We start from the raw sequence: 16,375 nt of genomic DNA on the forward strand, positions 1-16,375 counted from the left end.
TTCAGTAAAAATGATTATTATACAGATTTTAGACAGCGATGAAAGTATGACAGCGAATGTTTATGGGTTATGTGCATGGGCAACATACTTTAGGATACAAAACATACTACTTTTTTGTGAAATAGGGTTTTTTCTCTGATAACAATTGATTGTATTTTTAATTCATATTGCACGGTTTAATTATCTTAGTGTTTCGAAACTCGAATTAGTGTATTTGTCTTAAATGATTTGTAGACAAGGCTTGACAAATTGCGAAATACATTGCCTAATCACATAATAATGTTTAAAGTAAATTTAACTGTGACAGTAAAGCAGGTTCAAAATGCCAAAAAAGATAGAACAATCTAAACTTCTTCATGTATTTTAATCGGGTTTTTTAAAAGACATTACGATAAAAATCAAGAGTTTGATAATGCAAAGCTCTGTAAAAACACGAAAAATGATTTCCAGTAGAAAGCTGCACAGAAGATTAATTTTTGTTCCATTTTATTCCAGTGAGTTCAGTAAAAAAGTTTTTATACGATTTCAGGCATTTTAAACATCGATAAAAGAATGACATCGGACGTTTATGGGTTATGTGAGCAACATACTTTTAGAATACAACACAACATACGTAATAGGTTTTTTCTTTGATGAATTTTCGAAACTCGAGTTTGCATATTTGTCTTAAACGTTTTACGGTTTTAGACAAAGCTTGACAAATTAAAGCAGCAAAGCAGATTTAACGGTTTCAATAAGATAACATACCAAACCTCATATCTGTTTGTTACGCTAAAAGTCAAGGGTTTGGAAAGTCAAAACAATGTAAAACATAGAGTACGGTTACCAGCGGAATGCTACATATAGATAAAGTTAATACAATACAATGTTAAAATGTCTTTTTTTCTTGAAAATATTTCACAATTTAAGTATCGTTTCATTTACAATAGTTATTAAGCTTTCCCAGTAACTTCTGAACTTCATATCTGTTTGTTACGCTAAAAGTCAAGGGTTTGAAAAGACAAAACAATGTAAAAACATAGAGTACGGTTACCAGCAGAATGCTACATATAGATAAAGTTAATACAGTACAATGTTAAAATATCTTTTTTTTTTCTTGAAAATATTTCACAATTTAAATACCGTTTCATTCACAATAGTTATTAAGCTTTCCCAGTAACTTCTGAACTTCATACATGAACATTTATGAGGGTGGTAAAGGGTTATTTTCGTGCAACGTGTTTTGCCATTTTTATTTCACGTGCAGCTGTAAAAAAGGTTCGTTATTCACCGTGTTTCGTAAAATCGGGAAAAAAGATCAACGTGCAAGAAATTTTTAATTGTTCGTTCATCGTGAAATGGCAATTTTATTTCGCGTTCTTCCGTGCAGATACTCCCCCTTTACGCCCCTCATTTATCAAAGATATTTTTATTTCAGTATGTACATCGATGTCGGATGGTGTGTTTGCGTTGTTTGGTACGAAATCCTATCGTTCCCAAGATATTCTGACGTCATACTCTGACAAATTCCATATGCCATATATTACAATCAGCTCTATATTGGAAAGCATGCAAGGGAAGTATGAAATACATATGAAGCCACCATTAACACGGATCTTGAGAGATTTGATCTTAGCCAATAAGTGGGACAACATTTCCTATGTTTATGATTCCGACGCAGGTAAGAATAATAATTTTGTTGGTATTGTATTGAATAAACGTTTGTATTCAGAGTGTACCTGGCGAGTATAAAGTATATTTTATGCTTGTGGTACTTAGCATCTTATTTGATTTGACCTCATTTGGTATACAAGTTATTAAAAAGAGTAAGCGTAACCAAAAAGCATAGGTCAGTTATTTATTATAAAGACAAGAAAACTGGCTTCGAAAGTTGCATGCACATTGCTAGATTTGGCGTGATTTCCAAAAAGATGTCTGCATACCTTTCCGAACCAAATGTGATCTTCCTAAAGCTACCTTATTCTTAAAAGTTATCTGTTTAACACAGTAGTAAAACCTTTAAATATTATTTTTCATTGATTTTGTTTTTGAAAAATTAAAACATTATGATAATTTTTGTTATCTAGATATATTTTGCAATATATGTACAGCTATGAGAACTCATTATCCTACATCATGTCGATACTGTTTACTTATATTTTGGCATTGCACAAGGACATGCGTTTCTCGAGCTGTCTTTACACTAAATCCGTTTGATGTGTACTGATTGATACTTTAGTCTTCTCTTGGAGAACATGATTTAGTTATTAGTCGTAATTGGCTTTGAACTAGCTTTCAGTTACTTTGATTACTCTTATTTCGGTGCTGTGTACCTACTCTTTTTTATGTTATTCGTTTGTGTGCCTCGTACCGATCTTTTGAGTTAAGTCAATTGCTGCTGATTTTTATACCCCACGCAACGAGTTGCGGAGGGTATAATGTTTTTGACCCGTCCGTCTGTCCGTCCGTCTGTCCGTCCGTCAGTCCGTCAGTCCTGTTTCTTGTCATCGCAACTCCTCTCAAACCACACAACAGAATTTCACGAAACCTTTTTAGATAATAAGGACATACTATGTAGTTGGGCATATCGACAGGAAATTACGATTTAATTTTTTTTCTAGGAGTTACGCCCCTTTGAACTTATTTACTTTAATGTACTACTGCAACAGTTTGTCATCTCAACTCCTCTGAAACCACACAACAAAATTTCATGAAACTTTGTAGATAATAAGGACATACTACGTAGATGTGCATATCGACAGGAAATTACGATTCAATATTTTTTCCAGGAGTTACGCCCCATTGAACTTATTTGCCCAATATACTACTGCAACCTTTTGTCATCGCAACTCCTCTCAAACCACACAATAGAATTTCATGAAACCTTTTCAGATAATAAGGACATACTACGTAGATGTGCATATCGACAGGAAATTACGATTCAATTTTTTTTCCAGGAGTTACGCCCCATTGAACTTATTTGCCCAATATACTACTGCAACCTTTTGTCATCGCAACTCCTCTCAAACCACACAATAGAATTTCATGAAACTTTGTAGATAATAAGGACATACTATGTAGATGTGCATATCGACAGGAAATTATGATTCAATTTTTTTTTCTTATACAATTTTTTTTTCTTACAGTTATTTTATTTCTCCAGTGACAATGTGGGGACGTGGGGTATGTGAGCGTGCTCACTAAGGTTCTTTAATTTAGTTTGTTCTTATGTTGTGCTGTTACACCATAGTCCCATGTTAGGGGTAGGGTTGAGCGCTCACAAACCTGTTTTACCCCCACCACATTCTGAATGTGAATCAGGAGCCTGTAGTTCAGTGGTTTTCGGTTGGTTCATCTCTTTCGTATTTGTCTTTGTAAATTGTTTTGTTATAAAATAGGCCGTTAGTTTTCTTGTTTCACATTCAGGGTCTTTTATAACCGACTATATGGTATGGGGTTTTCTCATTGTTGAAGGCCGTACGGTGACCTAAAATTGCTCAACTTCACTTCCTTCGAGCTCTCATACCACATCTCCCTATTTTTAATATTATTTCTTTATTTGCTTGAGGTAAGCCTTTTACATGGGATTTATAATCAGAATACTAGTATCTGGTATTCTTTTTTTTCATGTTTCAACTATATGGACGATGTTTGGTTATTAACTGAACAATCTAAACTTCGGTGGTCATGTTGATTGCATCAATCCTTTTAAAATTGAAATAGAAAATACCACGTACACAGTTTGGTTTGTCTTACATCAACATTTGTTGAATAATAACTTTACGACAAATGAAGATGACTTCAGTACTCCATTGGAAACTTTCTATTTGTTTGTTACAAAATCCAGCAAGACTTGCACCATGCGCATTTATCTAGTACTAAGTAATACTACATCAAAATAACACACCAACCGCTGGTTCGCAATCAGGATTTCTTTAAGAAGCGCTGGTCTTTTATTACAAGTCAAGGAATCTGCAACATGGGTCCTTAGATTTATTGCGAGGTTTTATGTTCACCGTCATTTCTTAGCTATTTGTGTCCAGATGACCACGTATATGTTCAATTTCTCGTCACAACACTTCGGTCCTCCTTTCGTCGTTGTCAATATAATAGAACTTTATGCGACTGTCATACAAGTGAGAGGTTTAGCTAGCTATAAAACCAATTTTAATCCACCATTTTCTACATAAGAAAATGCCTGTACCAAGTCAGGAATATGACAATTGTTTTTCATGCGTTTGATGTGTTTGAGTTTTTAATTTTGCCATTTGATAAGGGATTTTCCGTTTTGAATTTTCCTTGTATTTCTGTATTTTTGTTTACTTTTTATAAGTTACCACAAAATGCTACTTAGCACTGGAATCTGATGTGGCACAATAAGTCATCCCGGTTGTTTCTTTTTTTATCCATGGTGTTGCGTGTACTTCGAAGTATTTTTTTGGTTGCTTCTTTGTCTTTCATGTTGACATGCCAGGTACAGTAACTAAAACACACCATGACTTACTTACATCATTTTATATAGCTATTGGTACCGGTCGTTTTGGTATAGGATGTTGGGTTTTTCTGCCGAATGTCGGAAGCTCTCTCTGGGTACTCTGGCTTCCTTCACAAATACAACCTTACCGCCGTGTTAAACACCAACAATCAATCAATCGTATGTTGGACAGGATACATGTGTCAGCGATGTATAGTATTCTTGTCATGTGAAGTATCGACCCCAATTAATTACGCTTACTTTTGATATGGATGAGGAAATATTATCACAGACAACACCATATCATCCTTCACTAGAATGGGTTTCTACTTGATGGCATTGTATAATATTAAATATACAATGGAATGAGTTTTAAAGCAATCGTGTAAATTACAGGAAGTATTATATCTTTATCTCTATTTTATAATTGACTTGGCATGTAGAAGTTTGTCATACTTAAGTTTTAAGTGTGTTGTACCACGTTATGTGTTGGTTTCGTCGTAATTTCATGCTCTAGTCTCATTTCTTATGCAATTTTAGTGTAAAATTGTCATCCACATAATTCACGTTTTATGGCTGTATGAATAGACTACCGTTAACAGACATTCATGATTTGGATCATTTACCAGATACATTGTATATAGAAAAATATAAATACATAAATGTAATTTTATAAGATTTTATAATTGGATCTACAGCTTCATGTATGGGAATGGTTCATTATTGAAGTACTTATACTATTGCAAGTAGGGAATATTAATGTAATATGATGCTTAAGTCTTCTCTCGAATGATTATTCCTTTCTAGTTATTTCCTCAAGTACCCATCTAAAAATTGGATTTTGCATGTTTTATAGATCTTGTTAAAGACAGATTCGACCAGACTGTCAAATTAACCAACTTTTAACACACTCACGAAAATCATAAATCATTATTCTGGATTGAACATGGCCTTGTTGTCCATGAATAAAAAAAAAGAACGAAAATACCATGTTTTCGGGTTGAATTAGTTTACTGTGTAGAGAAAACAGATAATATTATGTAAAGTCAGATTAGATTATATCTGTGATGCTTCTCCAGAACCTTATGTGGCTATTTATCATACAGCACTATTTTTTTTTGTCATCGGCACATATTTTACAGAGCCGGTCGGGAATTCACCTATCCTGATTTATTTATTCAGAACGGCGGTTTTTTTTTTAATTTCTGGAATCGTTGCTTTATTTTAAAGCAAGAAAATTCCAAACCAGAACGAATTCTATTATTATGATTAGTTTTTTCTTTCAGATACCAATTAAGTAATTTTGTTTATATATCTTTTCTTCAAGATTATTAAACATTTGAAACTTCCAATGTTTTTTTTTCTGTTAAAACAACAATATTTGGAACTGATTAACACCTGGTTTTAAGTCTTCTTAGCTAGCACTAACATTGAACGTCAGGTTTCGCTGCATACAATCAGTTTTTATATGACTCGGTTGATTTTTACGGACATTACCACATTCTTTTTTCAAAATGTCGTATTCCCAGCCGAGTTAACTCTGTCTTCTTTTCTCTTTCATTATATATATATATATACTGACTATGAAAAATCAATACACTGTTTGTTATCCATTACACCAACACGGTGAGTGTTACAAGTGGAGCAGAAACTAAAGTCATTCGGAGCTCTTGAATACTGCCGAATTGTCATTTGGATAAGTTTTGCTATGCCTTTAATTTTCCATGTTGTTTTATGATAATTTTTTTATGAATGGTCGTCGTCATGAAAAGTGATAGTATTTTCCATTTAAACTTTCGTATTCAGTCAAGTTGTTGTAGAAGTTACACATACCTTTCTGATTGTCAACACTTTGTTGACTATTAACCTTAAAACACACTCGTCATGTGACAATCTTATCAAAGGATGTTATATGAAAAAAAAAACGATTTACATAAGCGAAAATATATACACGAAGTCTTTCCAATAGCGTTTTAAAAAATCTTTTTGTTTAACAATTAAGCCATATGTAATCTTCCTTTACTTGTTTAACAAACCAAATTGTATGCCTCTGCCAAGTCAGGCTATCTGGACAATATGTTGAATTTTTTTGTCTAACTTTTTTGTGTATCTCTCGCTATGTTCAGTAATTGTTCATTTGACAACAAAATCGAGGGTATCAATGGTCATTCCCCATTTCCATTCTCAATTTTATATTCTACATGAAAAATTTGTATTCACTAACAAGAGTAAAAATATTTCACCACTAATAGGATCTTGTAAGTCTAATCAAGGAGAATTTTTGGTCAAATGAATACTTTTCTGTTCTTAACTATCGTATATTATCTTTTCCTTTCACAATCCCACATTCGTGACTCCCAGGACGGATGGAGCCGTTTTTATTTCTTTTTCTTCGCGAGTCTGTTCCTTTTAGATTAATCTTTTATCTATGTAATTATGCACTTCCCTCTTTTATCCTCCATTTCTGATCTCTTAATAATGCAATTAAGCAACTTGTCGTTGCAAGGAGATTGTGGAGAAACAAAACACTTTTCCAGTGTCGTTACTTGACATTCCTAAGACTATTAAGTTTCTTTAATAATCCGTGGGATCATTCTGACAAAACGTCAGACTTTTCCTAATAAAACCTAATACAACTTCTATAAACCTGATGTTGTCTTTAATTAAGGTGTCCCTTTCTTAAAAGATATCATGCTGAAACCCTATTATTCAGACCAAATCGATATCTCACTTAAATGTTTAGGTAAATACAATAATATGAAGCAGAACTAAAGCTTTCTAAAAACCATTCTATTGTGAAGTCTTCCATTTACTGTAATTTGAACAAGATTAATTCGTCCGGGAAAATGTCACAATATATCGGTTCTGTAATGACTTCTACATAAGACGATTAAACGAAGTAAATGTGTAAAGAGGAGTCAAACATTCTAAAGATTTGGTTATATTTCAGAATCCATTGCGGATTATAAAAGGATATTTTTTTCTGCAGAAATAGTGATAATTATTCTAGAGGAGATCATGTGGTGTGAAACCATTCTCAGAACTAAGCTAACTTCAGATAAATGATATAACGACTGCTAACAAATTGAAAATTAACGACTTCAAACTTGTCATTTATTTCCTCCAAGTTAAAAGTTTTACGGTTTAATTATATAGTTGTTGTATAGCAAACCATAAAATTTCTTGTATTTCCTTTTCTGGTTAAGAGCAGGAAATTCCAAATTCATTGAAGCTTACATGAAACTATTCCCACAGGATAAGATTAAAACAGATATTAAACATCCTACTGATATTAAAATGAAACACATGTGAAAAGTACGCATTAGTTGTAATAGGTTATCGAGCTTTAGAGTTTTATTTGCTTTCAATGTTTCAGCAAAGCTATCTTAGCTTTATAACATCTAGTCAAAATTGTTTACTAATGTAAAATTTTGGCCCTTCAAATAAATCTAGATCATACTTTCCTCAATATGATGAAATGAAATTAGATTTTATAGAAATCAATTGAAGTATTTATGTATAACTTCCTACTCAAACTGAGTATAATGTAAACTCATATGATACAAGTGAGTCCCCTATAATAAATCATACCGGTGACTTAATTTTACATCTTAAAATGACTTAATTTAGTGCAATGTTATTTTTTTGCGAATACAGACACATTGTGGTTGCATGTTCGTAGCTAAAGGAAATCGGTCTATTACTATCAAAATGACTGAATTCCTCATTAAATACAAATACTGTAATTATAAACTGGAAACTACTCCCTTTAAGTCTGTCAATCAATCAAAATGTATAAGAAAAATTATATGATCTTAATTCAAAAACCCATCAAAAATATTGACATGCATTTGGTATTTCAAAATAGAAACTCAATTCACTAGAAATAATATATATAAAGCAATTAATATTCGGTCACGATTTATTCTATGATGGAATTTGATATTGTCTATTTCAGTGCAGCATATTCGTTTATTAAAAAAAAATAATCAACAAGGTCATTACGTTGAAAACCTTTCTTTAATTCGTCTTTTAAATCATTATTATGGGAAATTATCATGGGAATATAAATGTTTAATAAAACTTTCTAGTCTAGATAAATCGGTTTATTCGGTGTTATTTGTCTAGATATACTAGTTTTTAAGTTATAAACTAGCATATAATAGTAATTCACGTCATCTGTACTATTTATGTCTGACTTATTTAACATTAACGTACGTGCTTAACTATTTCAATCTCATTTTTTGTGGCATTTAGTTATAGAAAATACTCATTTGTCTACTGGTTTACACAACAGTAACCTGACCTTACCTATTTAAATATAAAAAAGAAGTTCTGGTATGATTTCCAATGAGACACCTACATGTGTCAAGCAGAGACAATAAAACGTGAATGTAAGTAACGCTTTTACTGCAATACATGCACAGGTTTTAATCTGAGTTCACGCTACCGATTACACGTACTTTTGATTAATAAATTTATTCTATTTTGTATGATTCTCGTTTGAAAAAGGTCATAATCGAAAGTCAAATCTCACGGTATTATATTAGAATATAAAGACATGTTTCAGTGCCAACGAACTACATGAGTAACTGCTTGTACTCTCAGATCTGTACTTAGTGTTTTATTTTTGTTGTTGTTTGGATGTATAAATACTCTGCCACATCCGGTCATTGTTTTTGTTACTTGTTTTTCTGTATTTTTGTATCGATGTGATGATTTCAGCCCTTTTCGACTGATTTTTATAGTTTGTTCATATGCTGTGCTGTTGCATCACTGTCCCTAGTAAGGGGAGGGTTGGGCGCCTGCAAACATGTTTAACTCCGCCACATTCTGTATGTGCATGTCCCAAGTCAGGAGCCTTTACTTTAGTGGTTGTCGTTAGTTCATCTCTTAAATATTTGTTTTTCGTAAATTGTTTTGTTATAAATAAGGCTAAATTGCCTTATTTCGAAATCCTGAAAAGTTAAGAGATAAAGAAAGGTAGTTGTATCTTGAATTTTCCCACGGCTGTGTGGGATGTATAAATACGCAGACACATCCGGTCTGATGGGGCGTTAAATCCTATATTAAAAAAACTATTGTAACAATTATATGACGAGGCTATATGTATGAGCTGTATGAGGCTATATGTAGTATCTTGCAAGGCAAAAGTGTTGCGATCGAAGATACATTTATTTTCCAATGGCAATCTAAATTCCCGCCTTTAATGATCACGACCGAGCAACTATACAGAACCTACCTGTTAGATAGATTATTAAGTTTTGCTTGTCCGAAACGAGCGTGAAATTGTTGTCACTTGGCGCTTAGCAAAAGGCAATGAATCTTTCAAGCAATGAAGGCAATGCGTGATTCTTGAATAACAGAACAACATGTTATCAAGGTATAACACTGATTTCATGCAGTGTTGATAATCACCTGAACAACCTTCATCATCAGGTACACAAAACACTAAACCTGGAGAATGTCAAATGCATAAAAATTTACAATCGTTTTTAATAATAGATTATCTTAATTACATGTAGCTGTTGACAAAACCTTTCGGACTTTCAGGTTTTCAATGCTTTCAACTTCGTACTTCAATTTAATTCAATTCTTTATTACTTTAAGCACATTATGCTTATCAGTACAGTAAATACAAATATATTTTCATAACATAAAATGGTATAATACATCAGAGAGGCAAATAAATATCAAGTATTCTCCACTAACAGTTCAGTCCTATGCATAGGAATTTACACAAATTACGCAAATACTTATTGGGCTTTTTAACTTTTTTATTCGAGCGTTACTGATGAGTCTATTCTTGGTCTATTGTAGACGAAACGCGAGTCTGGTGTACAACAGTGCAATCCTGGTGTCTATGATATTATTAATTTATTTCGTACCCATCATAACATCTTTCAGTGAATAGATGTACACATATCCCTTTAGAAGCTAAAGTACAATAAATAATTAGCATTCTAAGAACATATTTTCCTCAACAACTTTTTATAAATACATCAATAAAATTGAGAATGGAAATGGGGAATGTGTCAAAGAGACAACAACCCGACCATAGAACAGACAACAACAGAAGGTCACCAACAGGTCTTCAATGCAGCGAGAAATTCCCGCACCCGGAGGCGTCCTTCAGCTGGCCCCTAAACAAATATATATACTAGTTCAGTGATAATGAACGCCATACTAAACTCCAAATTGTACACAAGAAACTAAAATTAAAAATAATACAAGACTAACAAAGCCTAGAGGCTCCTGACTTGGGACAGGCGCAAAAATGCGGCGGGGTTAAACATGTTTATGAGATCTCAACCCTCCCCCTAAACCTCTAGCCAATGTAGAAAAGTAAACGCATAACAATACGCACATTAAAATTCAGTTCAAGAGAAGTCAAGCTCATTTGAACACCTTTATAATACAATAGTGATAGACAAAAGAAAAAACAGCGGTACAAGTTCTAGTAACATGTATTCATGTCAATAGAAAGTCCTCAGACTAACCGTTACGATTAAAGATAAATCGTATGTCAAATTGTTTTCGCTAGAAACGCATTTTCACATATTTTAATTATATATTAATAAGAAGATATGGTATGAGTGCAAATGAGACAACTAACTCTCCATCCTAGTCACAATGTATAAAAAGTAAACAATTATAGGTCAAAGTACGGCCTATAAACTATTATCATTCTATTATATATTTAAAGGATTAATGCGTTATCAGGAATTAAGAGAATTGCTCCTACTGAACAATACTGATCATCCCGTTAATATAAAAATACGAAGAATACAGAACATAAAACAAGCGCATGACGACCTCAAATCTTTAGATTCAAACGAGTTAAGATCTACCACAAAACAGATTCTAATTGACCTGGAGTCTGAGGAATCATATGTTGTATTTTTGCAGCAGGTATGTATATAACCAATATCCCTCGTTTTCTTCTTTTTTCATAAAAATACATATTGTTTTTTTTATGTTTCATTTTTAAGTTTTTTAAGAATTGTATTTTGATCTGCATTCAATTTTATGGTAACCAAAAGAAGAAAATGAGAGAATAGTGCTTTAAGTTTTTAATCATGCGCAAATATAGCCTTCATAAGATTAAAACATCAAACTTCAATGCATCCATCAATTATTGCAAAATTACTTTAACTATTACAAAGTTATCTTCTACTCTGTTTTTGTTGTTGTTGTAAATTTTAATCTGGTTTTACAATTCCTTTGGCTCTTGTGTTCAAATAAATACTTCATCAAAGTCTTCGTTGTTGCAGCAAAATATCGAAATATCGATGATCTCTAATGTAAACATGAAATGAACTGTTAACAAAAAAGTGTTGACGTAGCAGAATATACGTGTTCAGTGATTAATAACCTGTTGAACTGTGCAGTACCCGCAATTATGCACATATAATTATGAATTGATTTTTACAACCACTGGGTCGATGCCACTGATGGTTAACGTATCGTCTCCAATGGTATAACCTGGCCAGTAGTCAGCACTTAGTCTTCTGTGTTGTCATGCAATATCACTGATAGATTTAATTACTGTTTATAAGATTTTGAATTATTCGAATACTAAGGTATACCAAGTCTTAGATATGATAGCCTTATTTAGCTTCTTTTTTTTTTGGGGGGGGGGGGGGGGGGGGGGATTTGGATTTTGGTTCCAATGGAGTGCAATTAATGGGTCTTCTTTGACGAAACGCTGGGCTGGCGAACTTAGTTATGAGCTAGATATCTTTTGTGAGTTTTTATGATTATAAAGAGGGTTTATCGTCAGTAGGCTGTATAAACAGTGAATGTGGCTTACCGGTAAGATATTAAGGCATAGTTTGTTATTATTTCTTGCAGATACGAGAAGTTGGAATGAATAAACAAAATTATTCATACATTTTAGCAACGCAGGTAAGAAGGACGTGTGTATAGTACAAGCAATCTTGATGTTTATATGATAAGACGCATTTAACTGTACGTTTGTTAAGATGTATAAACTGTACATCTGTTGAGATGTATATAAACTGACTGCGCACATGTTAAGATGTATATTATATGTACATCTGGAAAGATGCAAATATACTACACATTTGTAAAGATATATATTAACTGTTTATATACATTTTTACAGATACACACTTTCTATACAGTTTTACAGATGTACAGTTTATATGCATCTCAATTGATGTACATTTTTAATTTATATACAGCTTTACAGATGTACAGTTTATATAATCTCAACAAATGTACAGTTTATATGCAACTGAATAAATTTACATCAAGATTGCTTGTACTAAAGTAGCTGTGTAGTAGTTTTAAAAACAGAAAATGTTCTTTTCAGGTGGTCAAACACCCTTTAGGACTTTACACAGAGTATCGGTTTATCTTTAAACATGAATATCTTTTCCACAAAAGAAGGTAAAGCAAAATACTAAGATAAACTAATTAATTTAAACTGTGCGTGTGGCAGACATTTGATAAATGTTGATTTGTATTTACCAAGTGATACGATATAATCCAGTTCTGTATTGATCTGAACTATCTAGAAAAATGTTAAATCACAAAAATACTGAACTCCGAGGAAAATTAAAAACGGAAAGTCCCTAACCAAATCAAATGGCAATATCAAAAGCAACCAACACATCAAACGAATGGACAACTACAGTCGGTTTACTCCTGGTTTGCCCACTTTTAATTATACCAATTATCTGTTAGTAAAGAAAACAAAAAAGACAAAAGGTTTAATGATCATACAATTGTATAGTCTGTTCCAACCTGGGTATATAGTTTATTAGTGTTTTCTATAAATTCGGGTATTTTTTATTTTACATTTTCATTTGTATAGAAAAATGATTAATAAATCAAATATTTTTTCTCTCAATAATTTAATATCAATTCAATCGATTCATTTGTGTACAACAGTTACTAATGATTAAACATTGACATTCAGTTATAAAAGTGTCTTAATTATTCCATAGTTTTTGAATGATTTTCATATAAATACATCAATACAAGTCTTTTATTGCAATCATAATTTATATAATATATGAATCAAGTTTATATAAATGCATTGCATAAGGAAATAAATAAGTAATATGGGGCACTATATGTATAATGATGGGAAATGCAATCTTTTTTATAAATATATTTCAAAAGTCACAAAACAATATATTAACAAAGTCAGTAATTACAATATTTCACGAAGTTGTTCAGTTCAAATGGAAAAGATGGGAAGCTGCGTCAGAGTAGTCTTATCGCGATGAGTCCTTGTTGGTATCTGTCTGTATGGAGTCTGGTGTCTATTACTCTGTATCTGCGTCTTTTTGGTGGGCGGGCTCCTCCTGCTGCATACTGGATAATGTTACATTCTGTCAGTACCTGGGTCTTCTTCAGTTACTCAGTGATCTCGTACATGTTGGGGTTGAGATGTTGGAGTCTCTTCTTAATTTTGATGTGCCATCCTTCCAGGTGATTGGTGGTGCGTGGTCCTTCTGTGTAGAAGTGGTTCCATAGAAAGCGATATCCGTCAACCCAGAACTCTGTCACGTCATCAGTAAATGATGTTGTAGCGGGTATGTTGTCAGCTTCACCAATGTCTTCTAAAGTTTTAAGCTAAACAGCCTCTACAAGGCGGGTTGGAAAGTGTAATACCACCATCGATTTCCCCCTATTAGTCTTTGTAAAATTTGCACTTTTTAAAAAATTATGCATAATTTATCTGTGTTTCAAATAAAGAAATACTTGGCATGAGTAAAGTTTTATCCTGTCCAGTTCTATGGTTGCTGTTTAGTAGTCAGTAAATTCTGTTTCTGGTGAAGTTGTAACTGATGTTGGTGTGTCAAATGTAAAGCTTTTCAGAACAGTATATTTATTAAAAACAAGTGTGGACACAGATCAGTGTGGATAGTATGATTGGATGTTTGACAGTGTTTTATATGACACAAGGAGTTCTATGTTTTATGTTTTCTATGTATTAACTGTGTTGCACAATGACAATCCAACATGAGCATTAGGGGTGTTGTTTATGTAATATTTAGTTTTTTATGTTCAACACGGGCATGGAAGAGATACTAATTGCATTAATTACCAAATGATTATGATTGAAAATATATGTTCCACATCTTTGATTTTGGATACATTTTGTAGCTAGGAGAGTAACACATAATAGGTTCATTTTTTTCTTAATGTGATTTTTTTATATGGGAGATGGTATCTGAGAACACGTATTTGCTTACTATTTGTATGGTTCTATTTATATTACTTTGTGGAGGATTGTCAGTATCATAAGTAAAAGATTTCGGTTAAATGTGGAAATTGTTTCTCAGTTTAGAAGACATTTAATGTTTTTTAGCAATGACAATGCCTGACATGATGATTGGGGCTAGATGAGCTAGAAAGTGAATTTCTGTGTTATTTTTTATTAATTTTTTGAAAATATCTCCTCCAAAGCTGGTCAAAGCAAAAAAAAGTTTTGACCAGTATGAAAATGATATCAACAAAAGAACCTTTGTGAGCATGCTTCAAAGACTCATAACTAACTACAGAAGTCATATGATAAAATGTCAAGTGGATATTATGAACATCTACTTAATATGTCTAAATATCTAAAAAGTTTTAGTATTCAATAAGAAAAAGCTATTGCAAAAGTATTCTCTTTTCAATTTTTTTTTTTGTTATATGGATACAAATATAAGTGATACCAATACAGTAAGGCAGTTTTGTTATGGTATGAAAGTGTAGTAATTAACATTTACTGTTAATTCACACAAGTTAAGAAATAAACAAATGAATGATAAATGTTGAACATGTACAATGAAATATATTTTAGAAATCAATTAGGCCAGATAGGCCTTATAAATTTTGGTCTTTTTCTTAACATACTGAATGACCATTTACACTTAGGACTGAGTCGCCAGTAGGCAGTACAGATGTAAAAAAATAAAGTGTAACAAAAGAACCTAGCATCATATTGCTAGTAGCGCCAGTAGCATTGTTTGGTGAATTTGTGCTTTTTTTTTAAGTTTGGCTAATGGACAAAAAATGTTTGGTTCAAATCTAAATAAAATGCTTTTATCTCCCTATTACTTACATTGTACATAGAATGGATACTACTTTGACAATTCCTTGTACATTAGAGTTGTCTGTCAAATCTTTACTTCACAAAGAATGAATTGCATAACAATGAACTGAGCTCAAAGCAAAGCACTTTAATAATACACTTAGACAATGAGCTCAATCCAGTGATATACTTTGTACTACAGGTCCTTCATGAACATCCTACTGGCCAAAACCATATCTCACAAACATGCAATACTACATGGTTGGATCAGAAGTCCTGAAAAAGACATGAACTTTATTAACATATTTTAAGTATATACACCGGTTAAAACTTTAACAAATTTGTGGTAAAATCATTCAGTATCTAGCAACTATCAATCGCTTCATGAACAAATTGGTTGAGTACCAATCTGTCAGAAATAAGAACATACCTCCAACTTATTTTAGTTAACTGATGAAGAAACATTCAAAACTTTAAAATGTTATCTAATAGACTAGCTGCAATGAAATCCCAGTTTTCTAAAATGGTAGGTGGAACCTAAAACTCAAAAGATTTTAAACTATGCATTTTAAATATTGCAAATATACATGCAACAATAATAATTCTCAAAAATTCGCTATATTTCCTTATTTTGTCTTTTGTTCGAGACTGTATATTGACCTCTAGATGTCTTTCAATTACATTCAGTTTGGCGTGGGTTGATGTTTGATTGTTGTACATGTTATATATCGACGTGGGATTTGTTTATATAAATTATGCGTGAAATAATTTTGGTTAACTGAAATCCTTTAACTTACTTCCAAATTAATGTTAATACTGACGGAAAAAATTACATTGCTAAATAACCACTTTAAAACACATGCAAA

The 16,375-nt window shown here is 32.4% G+C and overlaps 1 protein-coding gene across 1 annotated transcript in view; it reads left to right on the plus strand.

Annotated features, from left to right (window-relative positions):
- LOC127715506 (glutamate receptor 3-like) overlaps nt 1-16,375 on the plus strand; it is a 56,686-nt gene that overhangs the window by 16,629 nt on the left and 23,682 nt on the right. The window contains exons 3-5 of the mRNA XM_052221564.1: nt 1,418-1,660; nt 11,160-11,365; nt 12,308-12,361. Coding sequence (XP_052077524.1) covers nt 1,418-1,660; nt 11,160-11,365; nt 12,308-12,361 — 503 coding nt within the window. The remainder of the gene's footprint in view (nt 1-1,417; nt 1,661-11,159; nt 11,366-12,307; nt 12,362-16,375) is intronic.

Source organism: Mytilus californianus, unplaced genomic scaffold (genome assembly GCF_021869535.1).
Source record: "Mytilus californianus isolate M0D057914Y unplaced genomic scaffold, xbMytCali1.0.p SCAF_9, whole genome shotgun sequence".
Lineage (NCBI taxonomy): Eukaryota > Metazoa > Mollusca > Bivalvia > Mytilida > Mytilidae > Mytilus > Mytilus californianus.